We start from the raw sequence: 17346 nt of genomic DNA, 5'->3' as shown, positions 1-17346 counted from the left end.
TATGCCATCCTAGAGCCTTCATCCAGTGACTGATGGAAGCAGAGGCAGACACCAACAGCTAAACACTGAACTGAACTCCTGGAATCCAGTCACAGAGAGGGAGGAGTGATGAGCAAAAGGTTCAAGACCAGGCTGGCGAAACCCACAGAAACAGCTGACCTGAACAAGGGGGAGCTCATGGACTCCATACTGATGGCTGAGAGGCCAGCATGGGACTTATCCAGATCCCCTAAATTTGGGTGTTGGTAATGAGGCCGTGGCAATCTGTGGTGGCCTAGGATAGTAGATCAGTATTTATCCCTGGCATACAAATGGACTTTGGGAGCCCATTCCACATGGAGGGATGCTCTCTCATCCTGGACACATGGGGAATAGCCTGGGCCCTGCCTGGGATAATATGAGAGACTTTGAAGATCCCCCAGGGGAGCAGAGTGAGCATTGGTAGACGTTTGGGTGTTTGGAAGCGAGGGAGAGGAAACTGGGATTGACAAGTGAAACTTGGTTTTTAAACACACAAATGTAACTATGTCAAAAGAAGTAAATTTGTTGAAAAAAATGATGTTTTAAAATAAATATTTGTTTCCATAAAACTTAATGGCATTCTCCTACATGTTAAAATGTTTATGGTATTCACAAAATAGAACAGAATAGAATAGAATGTCTGACAAAAGTTGTTCAAATTCTTTAAAGCATTCTACACACAAAAATCCCGAAAGAAGCTAAGCAAACATTTTACCATGTTTATTAAAACAATATAGTATTTTCTGTACTCAGTGTTATTCAGACTATTAACACTTAACTAAGGTCAATATTCTATGCTAGTAGCAAGATTTCTCAGTGAAAAAAGGATCTATCTTGCAACCAAGCCTGCTAATTTGAGTTCTGACCCTGTACCCTACCCATAGGATGGAGAAAACTAAGTTGTCCTATGACTTCCACTTACACACACACACACACACACACACACACATACACACACACACACACACACAAACACACCCACACACACACCATGCTTTCCCACATTAATATAATATATCCTCAAATTCATATAGTTTTTTGCAAGGAAATTAACAATAGGTAATATGGAAATAATTTTCCAGGCATTAGAATAAAGATAGCAACTGCAGGTGCTACTCCTGACCTGAGATAGTCCTTAAAGCTCCTCATAAACGTCTGTTTGGTGAGCTATGCAAGTTCAGGTTCTCTATCTTTAGTTCAACTGTTTTCACTTTAAACTTTCTCATTGAAAGAGGTGAAATACAGAGTAGGAAATATTCTTAAGCCACAGCGTTTTATATGGACTTGTCTAGCTTCTTCTCTTTATAGCAAACAGTAAGTAGCCAACTATAAAATATTTATCTGATTTTGATAAATATCCCCTGCATTAAAATGGAATCAATTATTTAATTTCAGTTCTTTATTGAGTACTTAGATGTATCTGGGTTGCTATGTGTACACTGTGACTGTGAGTCCAATCAGGAAATAATCTATGAATCTAAGAAATCAGTCTACATGGTGCATATAGAAACTAATATAAAATGTGGAATGTGCTCTATTATCAATAAGCTCCAATACTGCCACTGACACCAATAAAGGAAAGGCTAATTCTGTGCATTTGGAGTAAGACAACTACACAGAGGAGGGGCATTTATGCTATAGTAGGATTTTTAATTGCTTAGGGTTTATTTATGTATATTTTCCAGTATCTTCCTGTGAATCTCAAGTATGAAAATATGGCTAAAATTTGAACAATCTTCCATACAGCTGTGTGATCATTGTCAATTCCTTCATCATTTGTGGGCTCGGTTTCTTCCACTATAAAAGGATGAAGCTAGACTCAGTGCCATTCTTGGTAGATTTACCTCTAAAGCTTCTTCTGGCTCTAACATCCTTGATTTTTTCCGATTTCCCGCAACTTTTATACTTATTCATTGTTACTTAATGTTTTTAAAAATGTTTTGCTTTGCCTGATTTTTTATCTATTCTAATTTACATCTTTAGTTCTTAGAATTTCCAAACAAGATTCTTTTTAATGTGAAATTTTACCACTATTAATCCTGAGAAGAAATCAGTATACATAGTCACTTAGCAATACAACATAGAAATAAGACAGATATCAAAACGCAAGGTTGATTAAGAAAAATATAATTTAATTCATAAGGAATTAAGATTGTTCATGGAAAACTTAACTAGTTTTTATATTGTAGGATGGTACTAATTTAACTGAAGTAAAACCCATTTTGGATTTATGTAAAACCTTAGGATTAATAGTGCCTTCAAATACATTAATATAATTTTCCTGTATTGAATAGAATAGTTTTAATTAAACTTTACTAACCCTTTTGGTTTAATCCCTGGAGCTAACTTATAAATCAGTAAAGGTTTTAAATCAAAGTATAAAAATCCTCAAAGCTAAAAATTAAAGTGATAGCTATGGAGAAGAGAGGGGATCAAGATTTCACCAAATATGTCTAGTAAATTATTAATACTTCATATATTATATATCTAGTATATATAAACATATATTCACATGTCTTAGTTAGTATTTCTATTGCTGTGATAGAACACCATATCCCAAATCATCTTCTAGTCCGTCACTAAAGGACATCAAGGCAGGAACTCAAATTGAGGACCTAGACCTGGGAGTGCTGCTTACTTGCTTGCTCAGTTTGCCTTCTTATACCACCCAAGAACACCAGATGAAAGCTCGCACCACCCACCGTGAGCTGAACTGTCTCACATCAATCATAAATCAAGAAAATCCACCACAGGCTTGCCACAGGCAACCTAAGGGGAGTACTTTCTCAACTGAATCTCCCTCTTCCTAAATGTCTCATTTTTGCCAAGTTCACATAAAGCAAGACACTTCACCACACATGTATAATCATTAAAATGAAAAATTGAGGAAAAGGTAATTGTGTTTATAACAGGTACTTTTTAATGTTGAAGATATCAAAATCTGTACGGCTATAAGATTTTCTTTCTTGAGACACACTTGTATGTTAGTCACTAATTAAAGGATCTGCAGCCTTAATATTCATCACAGAATAAAATAATTTGACTGTAATATTTTATTAACTTCACTGATAATAAGGTTATATCATATACTATTTGCTTCTGAACTTCAGATTTACAAGAACTTATATTTGGAAGAAAACACTGTACTTTCTTACTCTACTTGCTTGCCTCTCCTGTCACAGCAATAATAGCTAACTAAATAACTAAACAAATTCAAATAAAAACAGAACCACTTTCAAAATCTCCAGGCAATGCTTCATAAGCTTCTCCCACAAAAGTACCCCTAATGGAAGCGAAGATTGAACATGCACCCCTAGGGATCTGCTGCAAGTGTGAAATTTCTTTGAAGTCATCTGTTTTATTTTAAAAATTCATGTGGCTTTTGCATTCTACTCAGTAATATATATCTGTTTTAATGTAAAAATGATGTGTTTTCTTCAATATCTTTGAGTTACAGAGCTCTAGGAAAATATGCTAAGTTGTTACCAAAGGCTTGCTTCTTCAAGAAATGCATAATTTTAAAGCTTAGCTTGTGAAGAATAAAGATAATTATACAAATAAAGGTTTCCCTACATTTTACATAATTCTTTGTTTTTCTTTCAGCTCAAGGTGATGGCATTTCCCTCCATTATCAGCAATTTGGAGGCCTATGCTTTTAGTACTGAGTGAGAATATGCCTGTTGTTTGCCATACTAGACAGAAAACATCATTTTCTTATAAAGTAAGTTCCTGAATTCTAATAATCACAAGAGATAGATACTGGTGGTTATACATTTGTTCATTATATATGAAATGTTGTACATTCATTTATTCAGGTTTTCATTATTCCTGTACCTCCAATTAAAAAAATTGTTCTGCCTTTTAATATAAGGGGATCATTTCACAAGATGATCCATTTTCAAAAGCAAATTATATAGTGTTGATCTATTTTTTTACTTCCACTGGGAGAGTGTGGATATGCATACAGTATATGAAACACAGTAGTGAATGTAACAGAATATGACTCAAAAGACCCTGAAATTTATGTTTAGGAAGCAAAGACAAATTAGACTCAAATATTAAGGACAGGTATTTAACTATAAACAACACATATATGACTTGACCTTTCCCCATTTCTTTTTTTCCCGTAGAGACTACCTTAAAAGTATTTTCTCCTGAGGCTTTGGCAACAAGACATTAGGAAGCAAGGAAATGGATTTTGAACAGTGTTTTGGCAAATGATAGTCAGTTGTCTTAGAGGACAAGGCAGGTGAGATTTTCAGGCAGAGGATGCAGCAGGAAATTGTACACACAGACAGGATTATTATAAAGGAATAAAAATGGCTCAAGAGAATATATGTCTGGGTACACTGAAATGAGAACTAGGAGGAAATGAAAGTGGGCCGCAAGCAGGCAGGGTGTGCTTAAGAAGTTTTTGAGTTGAGAACTCTTTGAATTTCACAGGGAAAGAAAAAGAGCTAGTCAAAAACAAGTGAAGAGTAGGGATTGCTGCAGCCCAAACAGTGAGATAGGAAAAGGGTATTTGGCAACAGTCTTGTGAATACACTGGCTGGGTCAATACACAAAACAAGTAATCAGAAAAAATGGGTGAATTTGACAGGGGAAAATAAAGTAATGAAAATGTTAAAGAAAGATATGAAAGGATTTATCAAAAAGCCCAGACATATGAAAGAAACAAAGCTGAATAGACTGCATGTTTATCTGAACTTTGAAGAGCTATAAGACATATCTAAGATCTTTTCTTCTAATCTAACAATCAAAACATTGCAATGCACTTACTGGTGTCTCAATTGTTAATACTACTATCACTTTCAGTTCTAATGACATTAATATAACAGGTGTGTACTTACTAAGATTTTACTGTATGCTTTCTATGTTAGTTTACGTATTTAATCTTAATGTTATTGACAATCACTACCCTCAGTGCTCTAAAACTAGCAAATAATACAATTAGAATTAGAAATTTATAATATCTTAAAAGGTTTTGTTCTGCTGTCTGCCTTTAGCAGTTGTAACAATAGCTAAAAGTATTTGATATTAATGTTTTAGAAACAGCTTAAAAGGTTTTGTTCTGGTGCCTGCATTTAGCAGTTGAAACAATGGCTAAAGTACTAATGATTTAGAAACAACTTAAAAATATAAGCATTATATAAAAATACAGTCATGTGTTATATAACAGAAATGTTTACCAGGTAACTTTACTTTTGTGTCTAATTAAGCATATATTTTAATATTTCTTTAAGATTACCAGAAAATACTGACTTATGGGAAAAACGCTATATTTTGAAGTTCCTTGATCATAAGCTTCCAAACCTATCAACTGTGAGAAATAAATATTTTTCCATTGTTAATTACAAAAGTACATGGTATTCTATTACAGCAAAATAAAACAGACTAAGCAGTATACCTTCCTGTGTGTATGTACAATATCAAAAACAGATATTTAGAATTAAACTCGATCATTCTATTTTATTCAAGCCAAGATATATGTTTTAGATAAGGTCACAACAGGTATGTTAAATACAGGAATTGAACATTATAAATATAAATTTGACAGGACAATTCATTTAAAACTAAAATTTATCTATTTCCTTATAAAATGATTCTACTTATTAGACATATGAAATTTAAAATATTCTGATATAGGACAATTAAAATAGCAAAATATGACCTAATTTATGAACTAGTTTGACTTGTGGTATTCCACATATTTAAATTATAATGTAATGTGCTAATGGTACATGTTATTTGCCAGTTTAATACAATCTCTATTTACAAAGGTACACATTAAAACCCAAGGGATTCAAAAAAGCTATAGCATACTAATAAATATAACTTTCTATTATTCTTTAATGAAGAAAATAATTAATACTATGGAATCACAATGAATCTTCAATAACTAATTTTGGTTCTTGGACCAGAGTGAAGGACATAGTAGAAAAAAATTAAAAAGAAGACAAGGGTCTGACTGGCAATTCCATAGCAGCAGAGAACTGTAGAACAATGCCCACAAGTGACATTCTGGACTTTCCAGAATATTCTTTCTAAAGACATTAACAGGGTTATTCAGTTTGTAGTAAGTTTGGGAAACATATGGCTTTGTGTCTGTCCTTTAAGTCTCCAAGTTACAGACTATAATCACTACAGTACATTTATTTCTCTTATTTAAAAGAAAAATAAAGTTTTTACTCAAATAATATCCAGAAAAGTATTTCACTGATCCATCCTCCTTTTACATTTCAATAACTTGTTAAGTGTGGACAATGTTGATGAAGCTACTCACCCTGCCTTAAAATTTCACAAGCATTCTGCTTCCCTCCTGTCATCATTTCTGAATTCAGTATAGAGTGATATGGGACCTGAGTCTGCATTGGATATTTCTAAGGTACCTACATTGCTCCTATAGGCTCATCAACTATTCCTTTCATCTGCCCTAAAAGACTCTGCTAGTTTACCTGGCACCTGTTGACATCTCTGGACAGCAATCCCTTTGCCATGTTGGTAAACCTCAGCCTCATATTTTACCCATCCCAAAGTCCTTTATTCTTTAACTAAACTACAAAACATTATCTTTAAATCCTTCTCAAGGAAAAATGTGTCAGAATCACTTTGAAATCAACAAAGTATGGTTCCTTTACTGTGTATGTTAAAATTCTTATCAACTTAAAAAATAGAATGTATTGTTTGGTTAGAGGTCCAAAACCTTCAATGACCTCGCACTGTTAAAAATAAAGAAGAGAGGTTATTTGAATGTACATTGGAGTAAAACATCAGCCAATCAAAACTATCTTTCCACTTTCTTACATCAACAAAGAACTCTCATGATTAATAGTGCTCAGAGCTTCCTCTTTAATCTTCCCATCATACTAAAACACACAGGCTAAGAACAGTCTCAAGGCAGCTGCCAATCAATTACCTTTGCTTGCACTTTCCACATGTTCCAACTCATCAGGAAACTTCAGGATATCTCGGTGTTTTTCTTCACAGATTTCAGCAAGAAAATGCAAAAGGGTTGTTTTTTGATCTGCTGATTTTGTATCTCTGATCTGGAAGGGAAAACAGTATTTTTTGTAATTATAATAGACATTTTTCTTAAGAAAGTCAACCAAATGTGTGATTATAGATCATAATGAAGCTCACTTGAACTTATTTTTTAAGTTGGCAGTTGCTTCTTAATGGCTTCTAGTGACATAGCCCAGGATCTTAAAATGAACTTAATATTTTATAAAGGAGAAAAAACACCAATAAAAGAGGCAAATTAAGCCCTAATCTATATTTTCAAAAATGTCTGAATCATAATGGCAAAATGAACTATTCTTTTTATGAGGCACGAACATTCATTTAAGTATTTATAGTAATAGCCTCAGTTAATGTGTGTTGATTCTAAGAACACTGTGGTCTTTGTATTATTATAATATATATTCTTAAAAGATGCATTCATTTGTGAGATTAAATTTATTTCTAGCTATCATCTATGCAAATTAACATAAAACAGTCAGCATCTTTTACATTCCTATACTTGCAGGGGCCATAAGAAAAGAAATTACAAAGTTGTTTCTTTCAGACTTATAAACCAAAATCAGACTACACAGACATGGAGACATGAAATTATTTATTATTTATTTGCTTAACATTGTATGATTTTTTTAGAAATACAATAGAAAAAAGATGTTATCAATAGATTGACAAGAATCTTTAAAGGATAGACCACAAAAATTTAGGAGGGAGGCTCTAATGTTTCCTTTTTTGGATCTCTTAAACTAGACACAGTTGCAAATGAAATCAGAGATTTACTTACAAGCAGTGATAAATACAAGACAGCATTTCACATTTTTCTTCATTTATTGGATGTTTTAATTCTATAATACCTAGATAATATCTTTCTCCACTGGTGTTCATACTGATTTGGGGTTTTAGTTTTAAGGATTACTTTGTTTAGAATAAAAACATCTTCATTACAAACATGTTTAGGAAAGGCTGCAGAGCATAATTAGGTAATTAATGACTAAAAAATCATACTATTTGTTAAATCAGGCATATATCAAGTCTGATTTGTGTTAAACCTTTTATTGACTATTTACATCCTGATGATGTGAACAATTATAAAGAACATTAGCCTCAAGATTCTATGAACAAATGGACACACAGGAAGCATAGTGTTCCGGTGTTCGTTATTATATTTCTTTGAGAAAATCTACAAATACAGTATTCCATATATGGAAAATATTTAAAATGCTGAACTCATGCTCATTCACCAAACACCTTTTAGTACTACAAGGTTGAATCCCACAATCCAAGGACAAGCTGTAAGAACAAAAAGCAACAGGAACCTCAAGGGCAGTTTATCTTAAGTAAGGCTAGCAGCTATAGAAGAATCAATGGAAGGCTCTGGTCCCCAAAGAGAACTCTTTAGCTGGGATCACTGTGTTATATGTTCACAAAGTGCAACATTCTTAAAGTATGTGGGACATTTAAAAAAACAATCCTTTATAACTTTACATCTGAGATTCCCCTAAATAGGTGCCAAGGTAAATTGCAGGAAAATTTCCCCCCTTCCTAACAGTAAGAAAATTGATTTTTTCCAAAGTCTGTGGAGACAAAGACATACAAACAAAGAAGAGAAAAAGGAACAAAATACTCATACACAATGTTCAAGACACCAAATTGCACCAGTATTTTACAGCTGTTAAAAACCTCCATAGATAGCATTGCAAATAAAACAGAAAAATTGTATTGTCATATGTTAATTTTATGCATTTCCTTTTTCTTTGTCTAGGGCTTTGCATTATTATACAGTAAAATCTTCCGCATCAACATGCATTCTTAAATTGCTGAATTTATACATTTGTGTGTATATGAGTGTGTAGCTGTCTCTGTGCTGTTTGCATGTGAATGCACATGTTTGAAGCTGCACTGGTCTGTGCATGCATGTGTTGAGGAAGTAACTCAACATCTGGTATCTTCTATAATTCTCCATCTTGCTTTTTGAAACAGGGTCTGTCAGTGAACATGGTGCTTGCTATTCCAGCTAGACTTGCAGGCCAGCAAGCCCTAGGCCTGCCTCTGTCTCCAATCAACAAGTGTTAGACATTTTTATTTTTGCTTGTTTTGTTTTATGTGCTTCCTAAGGATCCTGTTTCAGATCTCTTTAATCACTGAACCATTTTCAAGCACTGAAAACTGTTTTCATATTTATTCACTCTCAGTGCCACTAACAGTATAATTCTGTTTTGCAATTTACCATGGTCAATGGTTGAATCCACAAAAACAAATACAGGATAACATCTCACTTAAGCTTGTTATTATTTCTATTTAAATCAATGGGCCTCCTAGACAAAATATGCTTGTAACATTTTAGAACCATAACATTCCCTTCAAAGATGGGCAAACAGGGTGAAACACCTGCCTTCTCAATCTGAGAAATAGCTCTAGTTGAGGAGACAAGATGTTTAGTCTATATAGAAATACTTATTTTTGAGAAAACATCACAGATAGAGTCTTTTTGAATGTCTCAAACTGGCAGGAAATGATAACCAATAGGTGGTCTTTATAAATCTTTCTTTTTATGTATAATCTTCAGATAAATTCTTAAAAACTAAATAATATTAAAATATAATGCTAAACAATTTTCCTTAATGCACTGCATTACTTTATACTGTGTCTGCAGCATTTCTTCCTCTGTATCATTTATACACTACCTATAGTCTTTCCTTCTCAGTCCATGTAGTATTGTTCATTTTCAGCACAGAAGGCAACTAAAAGCATTTTCATCAATCCTACTAGTTAATGACATTTATCCAACAGATTGCTGTTGTAAGTAGACAAGCTGGATATATTCATCTCTTGGGTGTAGAACAGTTAATCTAATCTGAATATGTACAAAATCACTTCCAAATTAGCTGGGTTAGTTTATTAAGAGATAAAACTGATTTCTGTTTGTTATCTGATTACTTAAAATCATGTTAAAATTTTATATTCATGTCAAATATCTAAACAAGGAGGTAGCCAACCTCCAGCATGCCTAAGTCTCCGAGGTGAGTATGCTCCAAGCATTTCAAAGACTGGTGTAGCCAGAAGCAAAGTGCATTTTGGCACCTTTGTTGGTGTTTCAGGTTTATTCCTTCTTCAAGCTTCACTGAGGAAGGACACAGGACAGACACCTAACTTATTTTTATAAGCTACCAAAGGATTGGGAGAGGCTAGTCCACAATCACCTATTTTGTCTATATTTCAAAACATTAAAAACAAAATAGTAGATTCATAAAATATAAATATTTTGAAAAGCTGAAACTTTTGTATTATGTCTGTAACTCAACTTAGTGAATATCAATGAAAATGCAAGTGAATTATTGCAATAACCAAGAGCTGTCAGCTAATATACCACATACATAATAGTTTTAATTGAAGTCCCCTGGCCAGTAACTGTTATACACAAAGATTAATAACTAAAATTAAATGAATTCAATCTCCATAATCTTTAATAACATTCAGAAACTGTACATGAATACAAAATATCCTTGGTAGAACACCTATTTCTATGGCCAATTCTGTTCTCCACCCCCTCAAGATTTATTTATTTAATTTACACTGGTGTTTTCCCTGTATATATTTTGTATGAGAATGTCAAATTCCCTGAAACTAGAGTTACAGACAGCTGTGAGCTGCCATGTGGGTGCTGGGAATTGAACCCGGGTCCTTTGGAAGAACAGTCAGTGCTTTTAACTGTTGAACCATCTCTCGAACCCTTCTGTTCATCTCTTTAAAATATGTATAAATAAAATATAGCAAAAGATAATAAATTTTGCATGTTCAAATACAATACTAAAGCTTTAGTTAGAGAGAAAAATAATTAGTAGTCACCTAATTTTAAAAAGTATTCGTTTTTAGGTGCTTATGTGTTTGTGTGTATGCCACATGTATACAGGTATCTTTGGAAGCCAGAAGAGGGCGGCAGATCCCCAGGATCTGGATTTAAAGACTTCTGAGAACAGCCTAGTATGGGTACTGGGAACAAAACCCAGGTGCTCTGTATGGACAGCAAGTGCTCTTAAACGCTGAGCCATCTCCCCAGGGTTTCTAAAAGGTTTTACTGATTCTAACTCTAACTCATTCAAGCCTAGTAACTGTTGGTCATGGCACTGTTCTGAAATCTGGCTATTTACACACAGATTCCTGCACACGACCAGAGAGACAGAAACGTCTTAATGATCAACCACATTCAATCCATCTGTGAAGGACCTTGTCCAGAGGTAATTTTCTTTTCTTCTTGGACAAACCCATTTTTTTATTGTTTTGTCCTCAGTTTGAACTGAAAATAAAAGGGGGGGGGGGAATGAAAAAACAAAACTGGTAGAGCAACTTGTCAGAATGAAATTTTCTTTTTTAAAGTAAAGAAAGCAAATGTGGTTAATTTATTCACTACATAGAAATACCATCCTTCAGTTTCTTAATTCATGGCTAATAGGATTGCCTGAAAATGACCAATGTAAAGGATCTATTTCATCTAGAAAAACATCAAACCTCCAACCTCTTTCTTTTGCATACAAAGCCATTTATGTGCTGGCTCTTGTATTTTTTTATTGAAAATGTCACTTATTGCTCAGACTAGATTACAATTCCATAAATACACATCATATAGTCATAGGTTTGCACAAAGTGCAGTCTTTTTTGTTTGTTTGTTTGTTTGTTTGTTTGTTTCTGAGACAGGGTTTCTCTGTATTGTTTTGGAGGCTGTCCTGGAACTTGCTCTGAAGACCAGGCTGACCTTGAACTCACAGAGGTACTCCTGCCTCTGCCTCCCCAGTGCTGGGATTAGAGGCATTTGCCACCAATGCCTGGCTCAGTGTGTTATTCCTTGTTTAGAAACCCATCTTTCTCTCTACTTGTATTTATTAGTTAAATACCTACTCACACTTTAAGACTAGCTAATTACCACAGCTTCTGTGAGTACTTCTCTCCATTAAGAATGTTCCAGGTGGACGGGTGGTGGTGGCACACACCTTTAATCTCTGCACTCCGGAGGCAGAAGCAGGCAGATCTCTGTGAGTTCCAGACCAGCCTGGTCTACAAGAGCTAGTTCCAGGACAGCCTCCAAAGCCACAGAGAAATCCTGTCTCAACCTCCCCCACCCCCCAAAAAGAATGTAATAGGTCATATTTTCTATGCTCTGGACAACTGAATACAACAGTTTTTGCATGCAATATGAAGTTTGAAAGCATGGAGAGACCATTTTAGTAGTACATTTTAATCACAGAATCTAGGAGCATGTCATAACATACTAGTTCGTGAACAAATGTTTCTTTACAGTAACTCTCATTTGTGTATGGCAAATAGGAATACAGCTAAATATAGCTCTAGTCTCATGTTTATGTGCAAACACATGCACACATGCAAGAACACACTCATACATGCAGTCAGGCAGTGACTACAAAGGCTTGACTTCTCCAGGACGCTGTATATGTTGAGAATTAAGTGAGGATGAAAGCCAGAGTGAAGTTATAATATTCTCCACTGTGCAACAGACAGTGTCCTAAATATTAGCATAAGAGACAAATAATGGTGTGTGATAACTTTGAAACCTCAAGGTTTGAATTTAATAGAAAATAGGCAAATACATAGAAAAGAGAAAATATACAGAGTAACTTTGTGGCAAAACAATTTAGTGAATTAGTTATCTCTATGCCCATTTAACAGGAACCATAGAGCATATAGACAGAGTTCAATTGTTAATAAGGGTTGGTGCCAGAAGATAGCCTGTTCACTTATACACATTGAGATTTAATATCTACTGGATTTAATAATGGGCTATATGTTATGAAGAAGGTGTATGGTAAGGGGAACTATTGCACAGGAAGATGTGTCATTAATAATAATAAGTCTTTTCCAACTTCACTGAGTATAATTAATAAATACCACTTTTGTTTTTTCCATAGAGATTTATACATGCTCTGGTTGTAACATTTATTTCACAGTACATAATTCTGTTTACATGCTCAGTATCACCTACCAGATTGTGACCTCCTTATGAATGAGGACTATGATCAGGTTTCCCCCTGGAATGTTCAATGAATAAATGCACCAGACAAGCCAAAGATAATTAAGCCTAATTTGATGATTAGAGAAATCTTTTGTGACCTTCAAGTATTGTTCCAGAATAGTGCCAAGGACATAAAATTAAATGAAATGGATAGCCCGAAAGAGGAGGTAATGTGTAAGGATAATTTATTCAAAATATTGACTGTGGTAATAACTGGATAATAGAGGGGGCAGTAGAGCCAGCAGCTGGAAAATGGTGAGGCTAGTGGTAAAAGTTATTATAATTATCATCCTGAATAAGTTCAGCATAATTAGGCCAGAGGAGAATAGGCACTAGAAGAAATAAAAATAGAAAATTAAGAATTCATGGGTGCCTGTTAACTACCTTGGCGCAGAACCAGGGTTAACTATTGGCCCACACCAACCTCCATCCTATGTGTGATCTGCTAGAGCACAGCTGGGGGGCGGTGTTGTTCTGAAGACCCAGAGCTACAGGATCATACTCAGAGCACAAGGGGATGCAATAGGATGTCCAGGAAGAGTCCCAGTGAGGGCCCAGTAACTCTAATTTATCAGAGACCAGAAGCCTCTAATCAAATAAATGATTCTTCATGATGAACACCTGCATGTAAAATGTATAGATAATGGGGTTTAATGCACGACTCACTGTGTCACACTGCAGCTTCCATGATGAGATTTTCACTGTTTTCCTTTTTTTTAAAAAAATTGATTTTGTTTTATTTTGGAGGGGAGGAAGTTGTGGGGACAAAGAGCAGACGCAAAGGAATGGGAGATAGGTGGGATCAGCATGCGTGATGTGAAAGACATAAGGAATATATGAAAAACAAAGTGTTCATATGTGGGTGGGTTAACATCTTGGTTTACAATTCGATCCCATTGGTCTGTCTATTTTTGTGCCAATATCAGATGTTTTCAGGACTGTGGCTCTATAGTCAGGGATGGTGATAGCTCTAGAGGTTCCTTTATTGTACAGGGTTGTTTTGGCGATCCTGGGTTTTTTGTTTATCCATATAAAGTTGAGGATTGTCCGTTCAAGGTCTGTGAAGAATTGTGCCGGTATTTTGATGGGGATTGCATTGAATCTTAGATTGCTTTTGGCAAGATAGCCATTTTTACTGTGTTGATCTTACCTATCCTAGAGCATGGGAGATCTTTCCATTTCCTGGTATCTTCTTTAATTTCTTTCTTGAAAGATTCAAAGTTTTTGTTATACAGGTCTTTCACTTGTTTGGTTAGGGTTACCCCAAGGTATTTTATGTTTTTGTGGCTATTATAAAGGGTGATTTTTTTTATTTCTTCCTCAGCCCATATATATTAGGGCTACTGATTTTTATCACACCGCCAGAGAGTATGGGAAATAGTGAGGACACTCAGAGAGATATGCTTTGTACCCTGGAGAAGGCAAAAGGAACAGGATCTCCTAAGAGGATTAGGAGCACAGGGAGGGAGGGGAGAGGGAGCAAGAAAAATGGGAGAGGGAAAAGAGGAGGGAAGAGGAGGACATGCAGGAGCAGGAAGGTAGAATCTGGGGAAGAATAGAGAGCAGGATGAGAAATACCATAATAGAGGGAGTCATTATAGGTTTGACGAAAGATCTGGCACTAGTGAGATTTCCAGAGACCTACAAGGATATCACCAATTGGCAATCTAAGCAATAATGGAGAGGCTACCTTACTTGCCCTTCTCCAATAATGCGACTGATGATTACCTTGTATGCCACCCTAGAGCCTTCATCCAGTGACTGACGGAAGAAGAGGCAGACACCCACAGCTAGACACTGAACCGAACTCCAAGAACCCAGTTGCAGAGAGGGAGGAGTAATGAGCAAAAGGGTCAAGACCAGGCTGGTGAAACCCACAGAAACAGCTGGCCTGATCAAGGAAGTGCTCATGGACCCCATACTGATGGCTGAGGGGCCAGCATGGGACTCATCCAGAACCCCTAAATTTGGGTGTCAGTGAGGCCTTGGAAATCTATGGGGCCTCAGATAGACGATCTGTATTTTTCCCCAGCATACAAATGAACGTTGGGAGTCCATTCCACAGGAAGGGATGCTCTCTCCTCCGGACACATGGGGGAGGGCCTAGGTCCTCCGTGGGGAGCAGAGTGGGAATTGGCTGGTGGGTTGAGGGGGCTGGTAGGTGGCAAGGGAGGAGGAGGATAGGGAGAGGGAACTGGGATTGACATGTGAAGCAAGCTTATTTCTAATTTCAATAAATAAAGAATATATAAAAATGAAAGCTAAAAATATGATCAACTATTTTGCAATATATATTTATATAAACTTGTAAATTCACACAGGTAATATTTACGTGTTGATTCATACTGACATTTACTATGAACTCTTTACAATTATCTTTTAATGATAACATTTTTGTTAGCAAGTCTTTTATTCTCTAACTAAAATTCATAGCTATTTCTCTTTGCTTCTAATGATTTTCTACAAATATTTACATGTTTAACAGTTTCTGTAAATATTAATACTTTACAGCATTTCTTTGGGAATTATCTCTTAGTTATTATCTCTTATGCAGTTTTGTTGTATAGAACCACAAGTTCTTTCTATAGCAGAAACTGATAAATTGAATTTTTGAGAGAAAGTTATGACTTCATCTATTAACCATCTATCTTACACCATGTTTTATAAATTCATTTTGACATAAATACCTTAATAAAAGTGATCTTCTCAAATTAAAAAAAGAATGCCTGGGTGCTAGGCTAGGGATACAGCTCAGTGGGTGTCTTGCACAGCCTGGTTCAATTCTGAACACTTTTAAAAGATGGGAAACTAATTCATGGTTATTGACTAGAATGTAAACAGAAACCCCTTGACCAAGAACATTGGTCTCATAAAGAAAGTTTTTAGAAATTCAAATTAACTAAATCAGAAACACAGTGTGTGTTTCTTGCTTAATCACAGGGAAAACATGTGTGTGTGTGCGGGGTTGCGAAAACCTCCAGGTAATTCTGATGTATACTAATTTCTAAGTGCCACACTGACAAATAAAATTTCCAGGTCAAGTGATACTCAGGTAGTTGTCTACAGTTTACCTACAAACTCTTACAGTATTTTAAAAATAAAAAGTTGTGTTTGGTGTGTTTTCAAAGCCTGATGTTAATTTAAAACTACAGAACTCTAGCAATTTGTGGCTACTAAGGGACAGAACTGCTCTAGCTGTTCTCGGCTAGTTTGTATAAAATGACACTGATCTGTATCACAATTTACCACTTACTTGTCCTAGAGCACAACAATCAAACAAACTGTGCATGCTGTGCTATGTAGGCCTTATAAACTGTCCCTTGTTTTTTCCCTTAAAACAATACTATAATTATACTCACACTAAACTTTAGTGAGTCTGGTATACTGTGTTTCAGTGTAGTGATGGACTAGCTAGCCTAGTAGATTACTCATGCCCTCTTAACTAACTCAAGCTGGTAAGCAAATTGTCATTCAGATATTTTTACAGAAAACTTGAGCTTCAATGTTGGCAACAAAGATACCTGTGCTACTAACACCTTCCTCGGGTTTACATGTCATACTTGCTCCAAGAAGCTCAATGCCTCAATGCCTCAACCCTTAGGCCATACACAATGTACTTACAGGAAATGTGACCACACAGTGTCTATGAAGACAAAAGGATAAAGTACTCTCCATGAGGCAGGCATATGCTGATACTGTGTTACCAGAGTCAGCATCCCAATTTCAAGTATAAAGTAAATTGTGAGAAGGTGTTATATAGGAAAAACAGTGGGTTTTACACATCTGCCCCAAAGCAATCTTACACATCAATTTTAGAGTGTCACAAAAAAAAACATTCAGCTAACTTCATGAGAATGGTTCATTCTGGGAAGTAGTAAGAATTGTCTTGCACAAATGGCTGGAGAATGAATAACGATCACGGCCATAAATTGATCTGCACATATAGAATAAAAGGAATGCAATGGCAAATCACACATATACTTCCTACTGAAATATTTCTGGATGTATTTAAGGGGGTCTAACATGGAAGTTAAAATTTGAGACTAAGGTCCATGCCAATAAACTATATTGGAAGTGAGCCTTTCAGACCTCTCACTTTCTCCTTATATTTATACAAATGGTTAAAGTAACGAGGTGTCATTGAGAAGTCTTGTATTAACAAACAGTTGCCCTCTCCTGGTGTGTGAAGGGAGCAGCCCTAATACACATCTACACTGGATTGATTAACCTTGAAAAGAAAGTAGATACTCATTGCAGACACAGAATCTGATTGAATCCTTGAAATGAAA

The 17346-nt window shown here is 35.4% G+C and overlaps 1 protein-coding gene across 6 annotated transcripts in view; it reads right to left on the bottom strand.

Annotated features, from left to right (window-relative positions):
• Positions 1 to 17346, bottom strand: part of Diaph2 (diaphanous related formin 2) — a 722722-nt gene that overhangs the window by 348670 nt on the left and 356706 nt on the right. For all 6 annotated transcript variants that reach the window (XM_013115224.3, XM_040744363.1, XM_040744364.1 and 3 more), the window contains one exon: positions 6938 to 7067. In XM_013115224.3, the coding sequence (XP_012970678.1) occupies positions 6938 to 7067 (130 nt within the window). The remainder of the gene's footprint in view (positions 1 to 6937; positions 7068 to 17346) is intronic.

The sequence above is a fragment of the Mesocricetus auratus genome, unplaced genomic scaffold (genome assembly GCF_017639785.1).
Source record: "Mesocricetus auratus isolate SY011 unplaced genomic scaffold, BCM_Maur_2.0 Super-Scaffold_100003, whole genome shotgun sequence".
Lineage (NCBI taxonomy): Eukaryota > Metazoa > Chordata > Mammalia > Rodentia > Cricetidae > Mesocricetus > Mesocricetus auratus.
Note: the sequence above shows the minus strand (reverse complement) of the source record. Positions and strands in the feature narration are given on the sequence as shown.